Source organism: Bombus affinis, chromosome 4, assembly GCF_024516045.1.
Source record: "Bombus affinis isolate iyBomAffi1 chromosome 4, iyBomAffi1.2, whole genome shotgun sequence".
In the NCBI taxonomy this organism is placed as follows: domain Eukaryota; kingdom Metazoa; phylum Arthropoda; class Insecta; order Hymenoptera; family Apidae; genus Bombus; species Bombus affinis.
The window spans coordinates 12,889,461-12,905,409 of NC_066347.1; the positions used below are offsets into that span (position 1 = coordinate 12,889,461).

General features: G+C 38.8%; 1 protein-coding gene across 4 annotated transcripts in view; it reads left to right on the forward strand.

Annotated features, from left to right (window-relative positions):
* LOC126915074 (protein O-mannosyl-transferase TMTC1-like) overlaps positions 1-15,949 on the forward strand; it is a 269,186-nt gene that overhangs the window by 148,417 nt on the left and 104,820 nt on the right. For all 4 annotated transcript variants that reach the window (XM_050719431.1, XM_050719427.1, XM_050719429.1 and 1 more), the window contains exons 4-5: positions 9,839-9,970; positions 11,665-11,737. In XM_050719431.1, coding sequence (XP_050575388.1) covers positions 9,839-9,970; positions 11,665-11,737 — 205 coding nt within the window. The remainder of the gene's footprint in view (positions 1-9,838; positions 9,971-11,664; positions 11,738-15,949) is intronic.

Sequence of the window (15,949 nt, forward strand, 5' to 3'; positions counted from 1 at the left end):
GTCGGTGTAAGAGGATTGCGGACTTATGCATGGTAAGCGATGTAACGGCTAGTTCGTCGCTCGACTTCGGGCACTTGGAGGGGGTCGTTTGACTTGCCTGACTCCCGTCATGGTATATTAAAGCGTTCTTCCGAAGTTGAAGCTTTATTTTTGTTCTTTTTAGGGGTTGTGTCTTCTGCCTTCTTTTGGGGGAATACGAAGACAGAGATTGAAAGAAGAGTATTTTTAAGAGATTTTTATCGCCAGACTATGGTAGCGATAGACTGATTGATAAGCGGATGGGTCGATAAGTGTACTGAGAACGTGACATCGAAAAGTTAATTTCAATTAATAACGATAATGTAAAACTGAATACGTACACAGATTTGTGAATGTATACGCTTGTAAGCACCTTTTACTAATATACTCTTTGGCACTATCATGAAATCGATATTACGACCATCGTAATTACGTTGTCGTGTCTCGTTCAAGTGTCAATGAACCTATCGAGCAAAAAATCATTGAAAGAACACAGCGCGTTAAAAATAGTTTAACAGGGTCGCATCCTTAGTTCCGCTTTCGCAAAACTCGTAACATTTTTATCAAGCATCCGATACGACCGGTTTTTCAAATCGAGACCTCCGCCGTGAGAACGTTATCCAACGAAAGCAACAGCGGCCTGTTCGGTGAAATGAATTTCGACGCCGGACGGCTACGTAATTAAACTTGAACCTTTCGCGGGGCAACACGGGCCTGTTTGAAATGAGGGGAAAAACCAGCTCGTATTGCAATCGATCGCGGCGCTCTCGACGTCGAGCGAATGCGCGTTTTTTCCCCTCGATGGAAATAAGAGAAACAAATATCGAGATAGCGGCGCGAGCCGTGTAAAATACGCGGTATATCGAGAGAAGCGAAGGTGCATAACTGGTAAACGGCGAGGTAAATGGCTGCTCTGTTTAAATGACCGTTGAAACGGGTCAGTGTGTCAACCCTCGGGCTTTTAGGTAATGAATCTCGAATGAATATTTGTATTAAAAAGGGGGCGGACGCGCGGAAGGGGGTGAAAGAGTAAGAGGAAGAATGCGAAACGTTTGCTAACAAACGTTTATTGTTCGAAATCAGTGACATCGTTCGTCGAATTACACAAACGTATTCGACTGTTAGCGAACGTTACAATACCGCCGAATGCTTGGATCGTTGTATCGGCCTTTTTCTTCGTCCATAGTTTTACAGGAATAATCGATCAACTGTTCGTTGAGCGTTAAATTAAACGCGGTTTAACGGTAAATTTTAATTTTGAAGAAAATGATGCTTTTGCTTTGGTACTTGGATTACTGTTTCGAATTACTTGTTGCGAGAGAAATGTATATGGATATTATTTGCATACAAAAGCGACCATCGAAATCTGTTCTTTTTCGCCATGTATCGATCTTAATTTTTTCTCAATTCGTAAAATTCAAAGCTGTACGATCTATTCCAAAAGTCTCGTGATTCTATTCGTCGAACGTTTCAAACCAGCAAATACCCAGAAAGGAGGATAGCGCTTGGAAAAACTTTTGGAACGAAAAGCAAAGCCATCGTTGAGTCGATCGATTGACAGCTGGATGCTTGGATAAAGCGGTTGTCTCGGAATCCACGGGATCCATTCGTCCGCTTTTCCATTTCCCTTTGGTTTAGCCCGTCCTTTCAGTGACGATACTTTTCCTTATCCGCGTAATTGCCACCTTTTAAATCCGTCGATTCGAAACGAATCTCCTTTTCCACGGCTGCTTATGCTGCATTATGCATACTTGCCAAGAAATTAAGTGGCTAACGATTTACGTTGATCGCACTCTTCCATCGAATTCTTCGCTTTCTCCATTTATTACTCTGCTATTTCGTCGACGTTTTTCAACCATTCAAACCTCTCTCTAACCATAGTTAGACACAGCAATAAGGATTGATTATTCGGACTGCATTTGAGAATAAAATATTTACGCAAGCTTGAAGTAATTTAATCGCGAAATGTACTATTGTCATTAGGAGGTAATGACAAAATTTGTAATCACTTAGTTGTCAACCCAATAGCTACGAGGATGTTTTACGAGCACAGTGAAAAAAGCGGAACCCGAGCAAAGATACACGTACTAACGTTTTACGACCCAAATATTCTAACGACTAATCTATATTACTTTGGATATTTTACATATTTCTGCATACTATGTATATTCTATGCGTTCTTGTAACTAAACTTTCCATAAATGCACAAAAATACGTAGTAACTGATAGTTGCGATAGAAATTTGATGGAGGTTCGATGCGACAGTCGGATGTTTAAAGCATGAAGAGGAAAAATGAACTAAGCTACGTTTTTTTTCTAAATTGATCATGAGTTTATAGCATTAATTTATTCTAATAACCTGTATTGGTCTAGTAGTATGAGAATGCGAGGGATTCGTGTTGTTCAAATCAGTGTCGGATAACTTAACGGAATCAGTCGTGCAATGAATATTTTGTGGTCGCATCTATTTTAGATAGCGAATTACTCAGCTTCTTGAGTATTGGGGTTAAACTACTTTTGCTCTCAAGGCTTCAGATATGTATATTAACTAGCTTTTCTCCTCAAGTATAGGAAAATAGTTCACTTTGCATAAAATTAATACACGATATCGTATGATTACATTATTTACCCTATGTTTATGTACTTCGGTCCTATGTACGTATATATACGAACATAATATCTTGAATATTTTACAAAATGTGCAAGATAATGCCAAGAAACGTCTGTACGTACGTTCGATATGAATGCTTTATATACGATGCCCCGATTCTCATGCAATCTTGATCTGTTCCACTCGACCTAAAATAAATAACTTTGAGCAAAATCCTTTTACACTGATCTTTCATCTTCGAGAACGTAATAACATTAATACGTGGATCGAATTATACGTGTTCGTGTGATAAAACGTCTATCGTGGTTAAAAAATTCGAATTATTAAGCTATTCGTTAAACATCAGCGATCTGAGCGGAACTTTTAAATCACTCACAATTAAGCAGTCCACCAATCCCCTCGAAGAAAGAACCGTCTATTTCAAGTACGAACAGCTGCATTCATTAGCTTGATGAATCCATTTTTGAACACAGAGCATGGTCCGATAAATCATAAGATCAACGACCTTTTGCCCGTTTAAATTGTTATCTCGTTTGGTCATTCGTTCCTTTAATCGAACTTACAATTTATGAAACGCCGTTGTTTTTTTCCATTTCAATTTCTTTCCACGGTGATAATTACCGGCCGAATATCCAATAAGTAATAATTTCTGCGCGTAATCCTCCGTTTTCAGGCGCGAGCATACGACCATACTGTTTTTGCCGTCTCAGACGGAACTCGGCACTCCGCCTCGTTACGACAACCGTTCATTAATCTTACTTACCGAGCTTTGATGTAAATTGTAAGAAATGCCGCGTCGCTCTGCTCTGGACGTTCTCGCCGTTTTTACCATCCCATGGTTTGCGCTTTTACCTCCTGGTGGGCTTGTTCCGCGTTAACCCGATCCTTCGAAATCTGGTGCCATTTCGCTTTTAGACCATTCGTTGCTGAAACTTGAGTGTACCTAGATGAGAACGTAGCCGAAGAACGAGATGTTTCTTTCTTTAGGTAGATTGGAAGGGATTTGAATGGAAGTCGACCTATTCATTCCTTAGACAGTGTTGTTAGCGTTAAATAATTTGATAACGCGAATGATTCGTAAACGATGTAATATGTACAAATTGTCGATTTCATTTGACATTGAGTTACTCGACAGGACTGGCAATAAAATTTTATTCCAATTTGTTGTTCGCTTGTTCGTTGTTCCTTAGGTATTTTGCCCATCTAATTTCACTTTGTTTCGTTTGTTAGGCGAGAGAGAAATTTATTCTCTATATTTGTGTCAATCAACAACAATTACTATATGTGCTCGTCTGTGCCAAACGTCTTTCCAAATCTTCCTTATCAAATTTTTCGAACGATCCTACGAAAGATTTATTCGTTTTAGCTAACAGGTAACAAATGTATTCATTATTTCCTTAGTCGTTATTCTAAGTAAGTGTTGCAAATAGACGGTACAGAATAAAAATAGTTGAACAAAGAATAGGAAATGTCATAGTAAAGCGAGTTCTACGAAGTTTAACAGGATATTGGTGCGCAGTACTGGTTACGTTTAACTTCTCCGATCCAAAAATATAACGCATTAAAAGCTTGAAGCACGAGAACCATTGAATTTTTAGAGTATTTCACCTGAACATGGAGAATAATTGTAATAACAATTCCAGTCCGAGATATGAAACGAAAAGAATAAATCCGAATTGAACCGATGAAAAGTATAAACGAGAGAGGGAATTTAAATGATCGTTTAATTTACCGTGAAATGCGAGAAGAGGAAGCTATCTGGATCTGGTGAATTTCAATTTCGTTTCGGCGGAGGAAAATGTGTATTTCCAAACTTCTCGAACGCGTAATTGCTACTATCGATATATACATATATCCTTGTATTATCCCTTTCCCGTCTCTTTCTCACTTTTTTCTATTCCCCTTGCCTCTCGTTCCGTTAAAAACAAAATTATCTTTCACATTCGTTCAGAAGCTCCTCGCCTGCTTTGCTTTCCGACCTTCTCGAAGTTTGCATGCCGACGCCGCGCTTCAAAGATATCCTAATTTAATTTCAAGAAGTTGAAATAGTTCTCGGCGAACTGTAGCTTCTTTCAGTAAGATGAAAAAAGGAAACAGAAAGAAGAAAAGAAACGACCGACGAGTTTCTCAACGCCATTGTTATCGACGATATATCTTTAACTTTCCTCTACTCCGGCTCGAAAGGTAACATTCCAGGGAGCTGTCACTTTACAATGACTAGTCACGAACTTTCTTAATAACAATTTACCTTGAGTAAAGGTTGAAACATCTTTCTGGTTAGTTGTACGTAGTAAGGCCGAACGCTCGAACGTTACGTATGCTGTTTTTCTTATTTTCAAAGGAAATATATGTATCGTTTAATCTCTGCCGGTTTCACGTTCGTATATCTTTACCTCTTTTCTTTGTACTTTCCGAATAATCCTTCTGCGAGTATGATATTTTTGCCGGTCGTTCTTCTCTTTTGCAATTTAAATGCAAATTCGAATTATCTCGATGAAAGCAGGCGAAATGAAATTTTTTCGAACGTTTAAATTCCTTAAGGGTTAAGGAAATATCGCGATATTTCAGTTCGTGTTCAGGTTAGTCAGAGAGAAATTACAATTTTACGACTATTAATTTCGCAAAAATATCGACAGAAGGTATGGATTTAAATCCGAATTTAACACGGGCTGGTTTTTCCGCAAAGGGGTTTCATTATTCGTCGTACGTATCGAATTACGAGGCTTTTCGCCACATTTTCTTCGTCTATATTTTTTCCTACTCTCCAGCGATCGTCCGGCCAGGCACAATGCAATTTAAATGTATCTCGCGAAGAATGAATATAATTGTTCCTTGCGGTGCCATGATTCAAAGATAGCTTAAGTTTATTATACCTTATAATGATCCTCGTTAATTTTTCCCAGGAATGCGTTATTAACTCCGCGAGCGATCTTTTAATTTGGACGTTTTTCAACCGTCATTTCATTTAGATCGACCCTTCGGACCGGTAAGTAAATTTTTTAATAGTGGTTCTAGAAAGTCGCCTTCTAAATTTCGCGTCGCGTGAAAGAATCTTTAAATACGAGCCACCGTTTCTGCAACTTTTGTGCTTCTTATTGCATTCGTTTGGTTTTGTCACGGTTCGAATCTGACTGCTATCTGACGATGTGCTTTTTCTCGCATTAATCAGATTGAAGGACCAAAGTCGAAGTACGATCGGTGTATTTGGTTCTTTTAGAGCAGCTTATTTTTTTCATTAATTAATAATAATCGAGATGAATTTTTCATTTAACAGTGATCGCAGTAATAATATAATAATACGGATTATAATTTGCACAAATTTGAGAAAAGTATAGGCGAAGCATAATTTACATCTATAACAAAGATAGTGTAATATCGAAGACGTTCTTATTTCGAGGAACTTCTCACGGGCAAAACGTAATTCAACGTTATTTATTAGGTCATCCCATAAGTTCGTGCCGTTTTTCAAGCGGTTATATATGTTAAGATTGTTTACATACCTTTCAGTTTCATGAAAAAATGTAATCCCCCTCTCGTTGTACAACTTCTTCCCATTTTTCAAGCGCATTGGTCCCTTATCGTCGTATGTTTATAAATCGACACATGAGATGTATACACAAAAGTCGGCACGAACTTATGGCATGACCTAATACAAAATTAATATTGTATGCACATATTCTGTGCATATATTTCGACGCGCAATGTATAATTTCCAAGGTTTAACGAACAGTAACTATCGTTTCCCTTTCTTGCTTAATACGATTGCGTGTAACTTTTTGATGATGGAGCGATATTTTCAAGTTATTTCTCGTTTTACACTCAAGACGATATATATGTTACGCCCCGAGGCTTACTATAGGCCGTGTTCCTAACCGTCTCCTTTGGTACTACAGTGTCGCAGACAAATCGTCTTACATGACCAGCGAGTACACACAATGTAGCGCTAAGCGTATAGTTATCGTCAAGCAGCGAGTTCTAAAAATCGTCGATTCGCCTTCGGTCCGTTATTTTACCTACGCAAAAAAGGTGGTGTTACGCCGGGCGACACTCTGCCTAGACCAGGCCACACATCGCGGGCAAGGTGGCAACCAGATATCCGCAGATCCTTCCTGCGTACCCTCAATAGCCTCAAGTACCCTCCCAGGGTATAATCCCAGGAATTTGCTAGTTAAGGTCCTTCGGACCGGACAAATATTCTTTCATTAAATCGTATTCGAAAGATTATTGTCCACCATGGGTTGACGCGGGAAAGTTGCCTTTTCTCGCGTATGAGTCTTCCCACTAGCAACTTTATCTCGAGGGCGGTTGGCATCCTTCCTCACCCACCAACATAGCAAATCACCAATTAAGAACGAAGTCTATTTCCCTCAATCCTCTAGCCAAAATTGGGATCAACAAATCCGATGATCCCGTGCGCTGGACACACCCATCCTTAGCTTTCCTTCGTCACGGCATCGTCGCCGAGCTTCCCTGATTTTCCATCTTTCAAACAATCAACATGCCTTTGACCGGGTTTACACCCTTAGATCAGTCGCTTACTTAACTCATACATACGCACCAGCGTAACTATCTTCGTTACAAAGTTGTTGGAACAAACTGATGTGATTTGTAACTCATCAGTGTACAAAGTTGTGGAAAATATAAATTTTATAACCCTGTTAATCGGTATACTACATCAACCACCCCTATTATCCTAATCGAAATAAGGGGATCGATCTATTCGTGGTGTCGATTATTACAATCGTAACGGGAATTTACGCGTTTTCTCGCGACCGCGTCTCCCCGCCATAGCTCGAAAATACAGGTGGCATACGTGACCATAGGCGCGAACGGTCGCGAAAACCGAGCATGGTGGGGGTCGTCTGCAAGAGAAAACAAAGGAAAAAATCGAAGGGCGATCAGTATTATACGAGGAATCAAACCGAACGCATCGAGAGGTTCAGAGAAATAAAATCAAGGTCGCTTAGTCAAACGAATACGTCGAGAAATACTATAAAGTCGAGTCGAATTATAATAATAAACTGGTTGAATCGTTAAATCATTTGTAACGTGTTAATTACAATTTGAAATATCGTTAAAGATAGAAGCTTACATTAACCCTGTTAATTCAGTGTTACAATCATTTGAACTACCTCTGTTATCCTAATCGAAACAGGGGAACGAGTGATTCGCGGCGTCGACTATCAAAATCGTAAGGAGAATTTACGCCTCTCGTTGACGCGTTTTCTCGCGATCGCGTTTTTCCGCGAACGGTCGTAACAATAAATATAATATAACAAAGGCCGTGTCAGCTAAGGTGATGCGCCTGATACATTGCGATCTAGGATTCTATGTAACGATAAAAAATTTAGTAAATAATGTGAATACAAAGTTTGAAACAAGGTGTATTAAAAAGGTAAAATAAAATATATTAAAATATTTTGTGAATGTAAGCTGTCATATTTTTGAAATTTTAATAACTATATAATAAAATCACCAAGTGTTTCGACACGGATTTTGTTTGTTTGATTCCTTTATCTAGTAGTCTTAGAGTGGCTCGAACCATAAGTTGTTTGTAGCCATATTGCAAACGTCGCCTTACCCATACAAAGTATACGAAAAGACAAAATATGTAAGCAGAAGCTTAGTCTACTGCCACGACCCAACCAGTGTTTACCAAAACAAAGCGCAAATCCTCCTGTATATAAGTTTTCTTTGTTGGACGTGTTATTAGGTATTTCTTGGCTTGTAGGATAAGTTGTTATTAGACATCGAAAACAGGAACAAAAAAAAAAAAAAAAAAAAAAAAGGATGGAGTAAATATTTTTGATAATTACTATCGCGATACCCATTACTAGGTAATTTGCTATTTACGTAAACTACGCGCAATCATTGTGCTAATGAAATTAATCACGTTAATCGAAGAACAGAATATTTTAGAAAATTACGTATATGTAATTTGTAAATTGCAATACATTAAAATATTCAGTCGATCAAATTTTTATGAATTAATTATATGAACTTTCTGAGGTCGAGACTTCCTCTTAAACATTTTGGTATTTATTTATACATTCGATACATTTTGAACATTTTAGCGCACTGTTGTATACGAGTTTTGAGAGTTAACTGAAAACTCAGGTTTCCGGTTAAAATAATGCAGTGAAACATAGTGATTAACTGCGGTATATAACAAATGGAATTAAAAGGTACCTCAGTTGCACATTGTGTACTCTCCATTTCAGCGAGAGTTAACCGCTGCTATTTGAAATTGAGAGAAATAGAGGAATAAACATCGTATACTCGATCAAACAGCGGTTCATCGTTTAATAATATTAACCAGGAAACTAGCTCTTTTTTTCTGTTTCTATCAATTCTCTCAGTTATATACTGGTATTTTAATTCTTTTGCAGTGTTCTGCGCGAGAATCTGAAGCAAATTAAATAGAATTTTATAAATATCGTGTTTTAAATGACATTATTATCCTATGAATGTTAATACAAGTTTAGAATATTGTTAATCAGTTATGCGATATCCGTGTCGATTGATTAAATATCGGAAAAACACGAAACTAATGGAGATAATCATAATTAGAATAAAAATTTCGCTAAGAGTCCGTAATTAAGACACAAAATTAGGATTGATGTGGGACTTTTGTTTGCAGAGTTATTCAATGAAAGTTGCCTAAGTTAAATTTATTATTAGATTGCAAATATTTACGTAAATCTATGTTCTCATGGATATATCTAAATAAATGTAATCTAATCAACAATTTCTTTCATTCCCAACATATTATTACAATAGAATGAGTGCTATACTTTGGGTATTTTTGGACCTAATTCTCCACGAGTGCATAGACATTGAGAATCTATTCATCATACGTAAAGCAATCATTTAATATAATTTTTAATTCCATTTCCTGTATTCGATGTCAAAATGCAAGAGCTCTTCAATCGTTCATTCTGAATTCTCCGTCAAAGGGATACAATGAAAATTGAAAATGTTCGTAAATTTCAAGATGCAGCAATATTTAATATAACAATATCTCGAATGTATTTTTAAGCTGGGTCGAGGCTGTAGCTTCGCTTTCGAATTTTACATTAAAGTGGTCAACTTTTTATATCAGGAAACTTTGATGGTCACTGTGGAACTTCCTGTTACACAATTCCATCTTAACGACCGGATTCTATCCTAAACGCATCAAATGAAATTTTTTCTCGTTTCGTGTTCCAGGCAGCAGACGGCTTACGTGTGGAGCAGCGTGTGCTTGGGGGCGCTGTCGATGCTTGCCAAGGAAACCGGCATTACTGTTTTGCCTCTAAACCTTCTTTACGACCTTTGTCGCTCCTGGCATTCAATCAAGAGGTAAGCGTTTAAGTCTCACGCCCGCCGACCAGTTTGGAAACGCGACACGTAACTCACGTCGATAAATCCTGAAATAAGGAGTAACATTGTGTCTAGCTCGTAGCTTGCGCGACTTTACGCGACCCTTTGCCACTTCTCAACCCACGATTTCTTCGTTTATAACGAGAATTGCAGTGAGCCGAGGGTGGATTTCATGCCGGTAGGATAATACGGCGTAGCTTCGACTTAGACCCTCGCTTTCCCGAGAATCGAAAAACTCGAAAGCCTTCGTTACATCGAGATTCACAGAAGGACGAACGATACCTCGCTTCATCCTACAATTTCCGATATAATTATCGAACGATGCGTCTAAATTTTATCGTATTCCTTTTACAAAACAATGCTACCTTCGTGTATTTATAGGCCAAATCAAAGACGAAGACTTCCTTTACTTTAATGACATGTCTGAATTTTTCCTGAGAACTATCAACACTTTGACTGCCACGCAGAAATCACATGATTCGCTCAAGACGCCACGGGAGTATTTTTATTATTCAAAGTATATAATGGCAAAATAATAATAAATTGACGATGTAAGACAACATTCTTCTCCAATGAACCGTTTATCTCATTGGTGGTCATGGGTGACCACCGTGGCGCCTTGGTAACAGTTGATAGCGACATATTATAACAAGGCTTGGTTTATTTCAACAAACTATTCGCATTCGTTATTTCGTCGTAAGCAAAACGTCCAGAATATATCGTTGAAACGTGTAGAGGATATTAGTAAACAGTATTTGCTCATTCTATATGTAATAGTAAGGTATGTGCACACTTCTAACTTCAATTATATGATTATAAAACAGCATTTACAATTATTTTCTAAGGTGTGTTTATAATAATATTCGTAGATTACCCTTCAAAGATATGGATGCAAACACAGTGCACCGTTAAATGCAAGATTTGTCCTCATTTTTTTTTATTGATGTTCTAATAGAAATGTTTAATTGTTCAATAGGGCACTTTTTATTTCAAAGTATCTTCTATTCACAGGTTATATTCAAATTGACCTAACTGTCAATTTTCATACAATTTTTACAATTGTAAGAAGTTCAAGCGCTCCGGCCATCAGTGACCACCGTGGCGTCACAGGAGAAACCGTGTCCGGTAATATATCACCAACGTTGCAGTCAAAGTGTTAAAACTCGATAGGGAAGGAGTAGGGACGAGCACGAAGAAAATTGCGTTCGACAATAAAATATAAAAATCGCGCGACACCATATGCAATATGTAATACGAATATCGTGGATCCTCCTTTGCATACATTCGGAGAATAGGATTTATATCCGCAAGATTTGCGTTAATAGAGGACTCTGGCTATCGGAGTTAAACAAAGACAATCCGATGCTCGACCGTAAAATAGCGAAATCGGATTAACTGTTTACAACGGATTATGCGGGGCCAGCGTATTTGAATAACTGCGCTTCGAGGCACGCAAATGAGGGCCGCTAAATTCACGAGTTACTCGACACTTTAACTAAATGAAAGACGCTTGGCTTGATTAAACGTAATTTCCGAAATAAAGGAAAGGTAAGGAGTAATGAAAAATATTTGACCGATGTCGATTCGATCATGGAACGACCAATATCTGGAAGGTTGGAGTTTTTTCCGCGATAACGATGAAGTTCGCTGAATGCCTTGTTTTTTCGTTTCAGGTCTATTTTCGAGGCCAGATGGAACGACGATTCGAGACACTTTTCTCGTCGGGCTGCAGCGCTGCTTGTTTCGGTGAGTTTAATATGTATGCTCGAAATTAAATTAGATTAAAAACACGTTCCTGTTCCTAAGTATGACAGTTATTGATTATTATAGGGACGATTAATTGGAATTATGTACTGTTCGTGTTCTAGGATTGACAATTATATATCGATACTCTCAAAGTGTGAACCTAAAATTTATTGATAAAATTTGAGGTCGATTATTACGGTTAGGAAATCGTAAGAAACCTACGCCTAGAAATATTAGAGACAAAAGTATCGCAAATGCGAGACTCGAGAAGCCCACAATCGTCGCCAATCGTGTCATTTTTAACACGGTTACTCGCCTATTGAAATCAGATTTCATAGCTATCAAATGGACAAGTCAACCAGCTTCTCCGATGACAACAAGAGAAAGACATGGCAATAAGCCCCATTGCTCAGCCACAAATACCACACAGGGAATAGAATCGAATCCTCTTAACGTGTCGCACGTGGTCACTCGTGCGTGGAAGCCCTGCATGATTTTCCGACGAGCAAGGGACGCGCGTATTTTACCCAATGGCAATGTCGTTATCGTATTACCCGCAATGTCTAAACTCGTGTCGGACAGAAACGAATAAAGAGATCGTGCTTGGTCTACGTATCCGTGTCTATCCATTTATCTTGTTTCACGAACTCGTTCACCTTGTGCTTCGAGACATCGTTCAGGAAATTCCTGACCATAGCAGAGAGGACAGTAATGAAATTGAAACGCAACACCGGCTGAGATCGATATCGCTGGCGTTCGGGACGTTCTGCGGCAAATTTATACCATCGTTTACATGGAATTATCCATTTGTGTAATGGCTAATTGACTGTTCAAATACCTCTGGCCTCTATACACTCGCACTAAATATCTTGTACATCAGATTTGGTTCAAACTAGTCACGTTTCGTGATACTTGCAATGAAATTTCAAAATTTGTTACACAACACGCACATTATACTTATTTATCATAGTTGTACAAATCTGGAATAGTAAAGTAGCAACGCAAGGCTCAAAGATATATAATTGGAGAGGATACAAGTGGTCTCGATCATCGATAAGACTGGAAACTGCGTTTTGTAGCATTTGCGAACGCACTCGGATCCGCGTCGTTAATTTTTAACGACCGATATCTTCCGTTTTTATCGTCAGACCTCCGAGATGTTAGCAGCGTCTCGTTGGCTTAAGTAAGTTTAACGATCGTTAACGCAGATATACTCGACGATGCCGAGAGTTCACTTTTACGATCGCGTAAGATAAACTCGCTTCCCTCGAATTGTGTTGGCCAACCCACGGAAACTACTTAGGCTGTTCCAGCCTGACGTAAAGCGATCGTGGCTTTCGAGGACTTACGATGAAATACGAGACAGAGAGGTGGTAGCAACGGGGTAGTTATGATTGCGCAGATGCCATTTATCAACTTGCATTTTCTTTCTCTTCTGTGTTCTCTAACAGACTTGGCTTCCCATGAGAACGTTTTTTAAAATTGTAACTTCTATGCAAGTATTCGTTAGTAAATAGGGAAGAGTAATTGATTTTGTAATATTTCTTTTGCTTGTAATTAGTTAAACTTGCGCAGTGTTTAAGTAAGTATCGCGTTGAAAGTTTTAGACAACAAAGATATCCAACTAACGAGCGATTTTTGCTAGGATCTAAGAGACTTCAACTGTTTTCGTAATTCGCGTGATTTGTACCGTATCTACGAGATTATGGACGTGCACCAAGTATTGCCGAACCGATGGAAAGTCGTGTGTACGTACAGCGCGTAGTTCTACCAAACGGGATTCCGAGTTATGCTAATTTATGCGAAGAAATCAGGGAGGCGTGCGGTCACAACCCTCGTGCAGGGTCTCGCGTACGCACTTCACTGGCTTTGCGTCCTCTTCGTTCCTGCCACCTATTGCCACTTACACGTCTAAAGGTATGTTCTTTCCGACAGGGTTACTTGACGTTTTTCTTCCCCTCGGAAACACTGAATTTCAAGGACGTAAAATTTGCTGATCTTTATGAGGTGGACCCTTGGGTGGATTTCGTGTTATAGGGGTGTTTGGTGATTCGAGAACGATATATCGTTTCGAGCTACCTTCGTAGACATTTTTTCAAGCTCTTCATCTTGTACGGAAATCAGCTTTTTATCGTACAAACATTGTCCATTGGTTGTACGTTATATAGAGAGCCACAGGAACAGCAAGAATTTAGTGTAATTAAGAATAGAGAAAATTTAATAAGAGTTTTCATAAAGCAAAGAACAATGTAAATATAAAAATGACTTGTTTGACGCTAGCTTGTGTTTGTAGCGGTTTTGGTACTTCAAAGAAACAAACTATATGTATGGAACCAACAATTAAGTTCTCGACCTTTAAAACAATAAAGCAGCGATAGATTTTCATCGTCAGTTTGCAAAGTACAAAATTTGTTGTATTCTTAATAAAAGCTAAGTATACGTACCAGATGTACCAGAATTACAGTTTACAAATCAAAACATATAAACAAAAATTCTCTAGCAATTTGGTCAAGTTGAATCAAAATATATATGTACGAATTTACTTTATTCGGTCTCAGTGATAAAATGTATATCATATAGGAATGTAATCTTCCTTTGCTTTGTTCAAAGAAATCATGTGAAAATGTTGAAGTCAAAGAACTCGAGTGTCGTCACTCGTAATTAAATTCTTCGTTCAATAAGTTCAATGCATCAACAATTATCGATACGCGTACAGGTACATATTGGCTTTGGTCGAACGGTATTTACTTTCGGTTAGAACGGAACGCATGATTCTCTACAACGGTAACAGTCGTAATCGATAACACAATGCATTAGAGATGCTCGCTGTTGACTGACTGGTTCTATACGAGTATGTCTACTGTTACTTAATTGGTTTGTCGCTTAAATCTTAGCTCTATGCTTTGTATTATCTTAAGACTGTGGACGTAATTATAATTCCGTGTAAGGTGGCTGCAAACTGCTTTCGTTTGCAAACAATAGGAACGTTTAATTAACAGATTCCAAAATAGAATGCTCGATAGAAGATCTAGGAACGTGATGACGCGTTTACGAGAGCCGCAACGTACCTCTGATAGTTCTCACAGGAAAATTAATTACGCGTGTAATCAGCAACTTTGTGCGTACGTGTACGGTGTTCGGCGTATAACGCTGCGCTTTGTTATCCAAATTAATCTGGAATAATGTATTTGTGGAAGAGAGAAGCGGAGTCCTGATCGCTGGTCCATTAACAGTTAACTGAAAGTCCTCTCCGACTATTGGGAGCAATCGTACGTTTCTTGCCTCCGACTATCGGGACAAGGTTCGCCATTTGAAACACCAAACGATCCACGATCTACGAATGCTCTATGAATGACTGCGGATGTGATCGATTTGACTGTCGAGTGATCCTGTCTGCGATCGTCGAGACGGAACGTTCGATTTCAAAGCTCGGACGGTTCTAGCCTTGTTAAATTCGACCGAATGTCCAACAAAGTCCAAGTGGCTCTAAAAGTACGCGTGCTGATTAGTTTTCACCGAACGCGAAAGAAGATCAATCAGCAGACTCGTTAGATACCCTGGCGTGTGAGCCTGAGGCGCGCCTTTAACGAAGAGGCAATGAACAATACTTGAAGAGAATGAAAGCAGCGTTACACCAAGTGTTACGATCGTCGAATGAAATTCTTCTGAATGAAAAATAGCCTCTTACGTTCCAATTACTCGCTTGCCGCAAAAATTATTTTCGAAAATCACATTGCTGTTCCTTGGAACGAAACACGTATCTTGGAATCCTACATCATAGATAAGAAATAGACAGCTCTGAAACTTTTGATTAACAATTAACCACCGTACGTTTATCGTCTCTCCGTTACGTACAATACAATTATATAATATAACGAATTTCTAAACGATATTTGATTTCCATCTTACGTTTTTTCCACCGCGCAACGAGATGTTATCCAATCGTCACACCAAATTTCATCATAGCAGAAGAAAAAATGAAACGGGAATCGATCGAACATAAAAATACACGACGGAGCGCGTTGGTCTCGTGAGAAATATATTCCCGGGTGTGCGGGAAGAGGTTATAATACCACCCCAGGCATTCCCGGAAGACTAACAAGAGGGAATTCCGGCGGGAACGCGGTCCAGCGACGTTCCGCGCGCGTCGGATATTTACCGAAATTGAATTTCTGTCTCGTTCCTGGCGTTCGTGGCGTGGGTCAGCGAGCC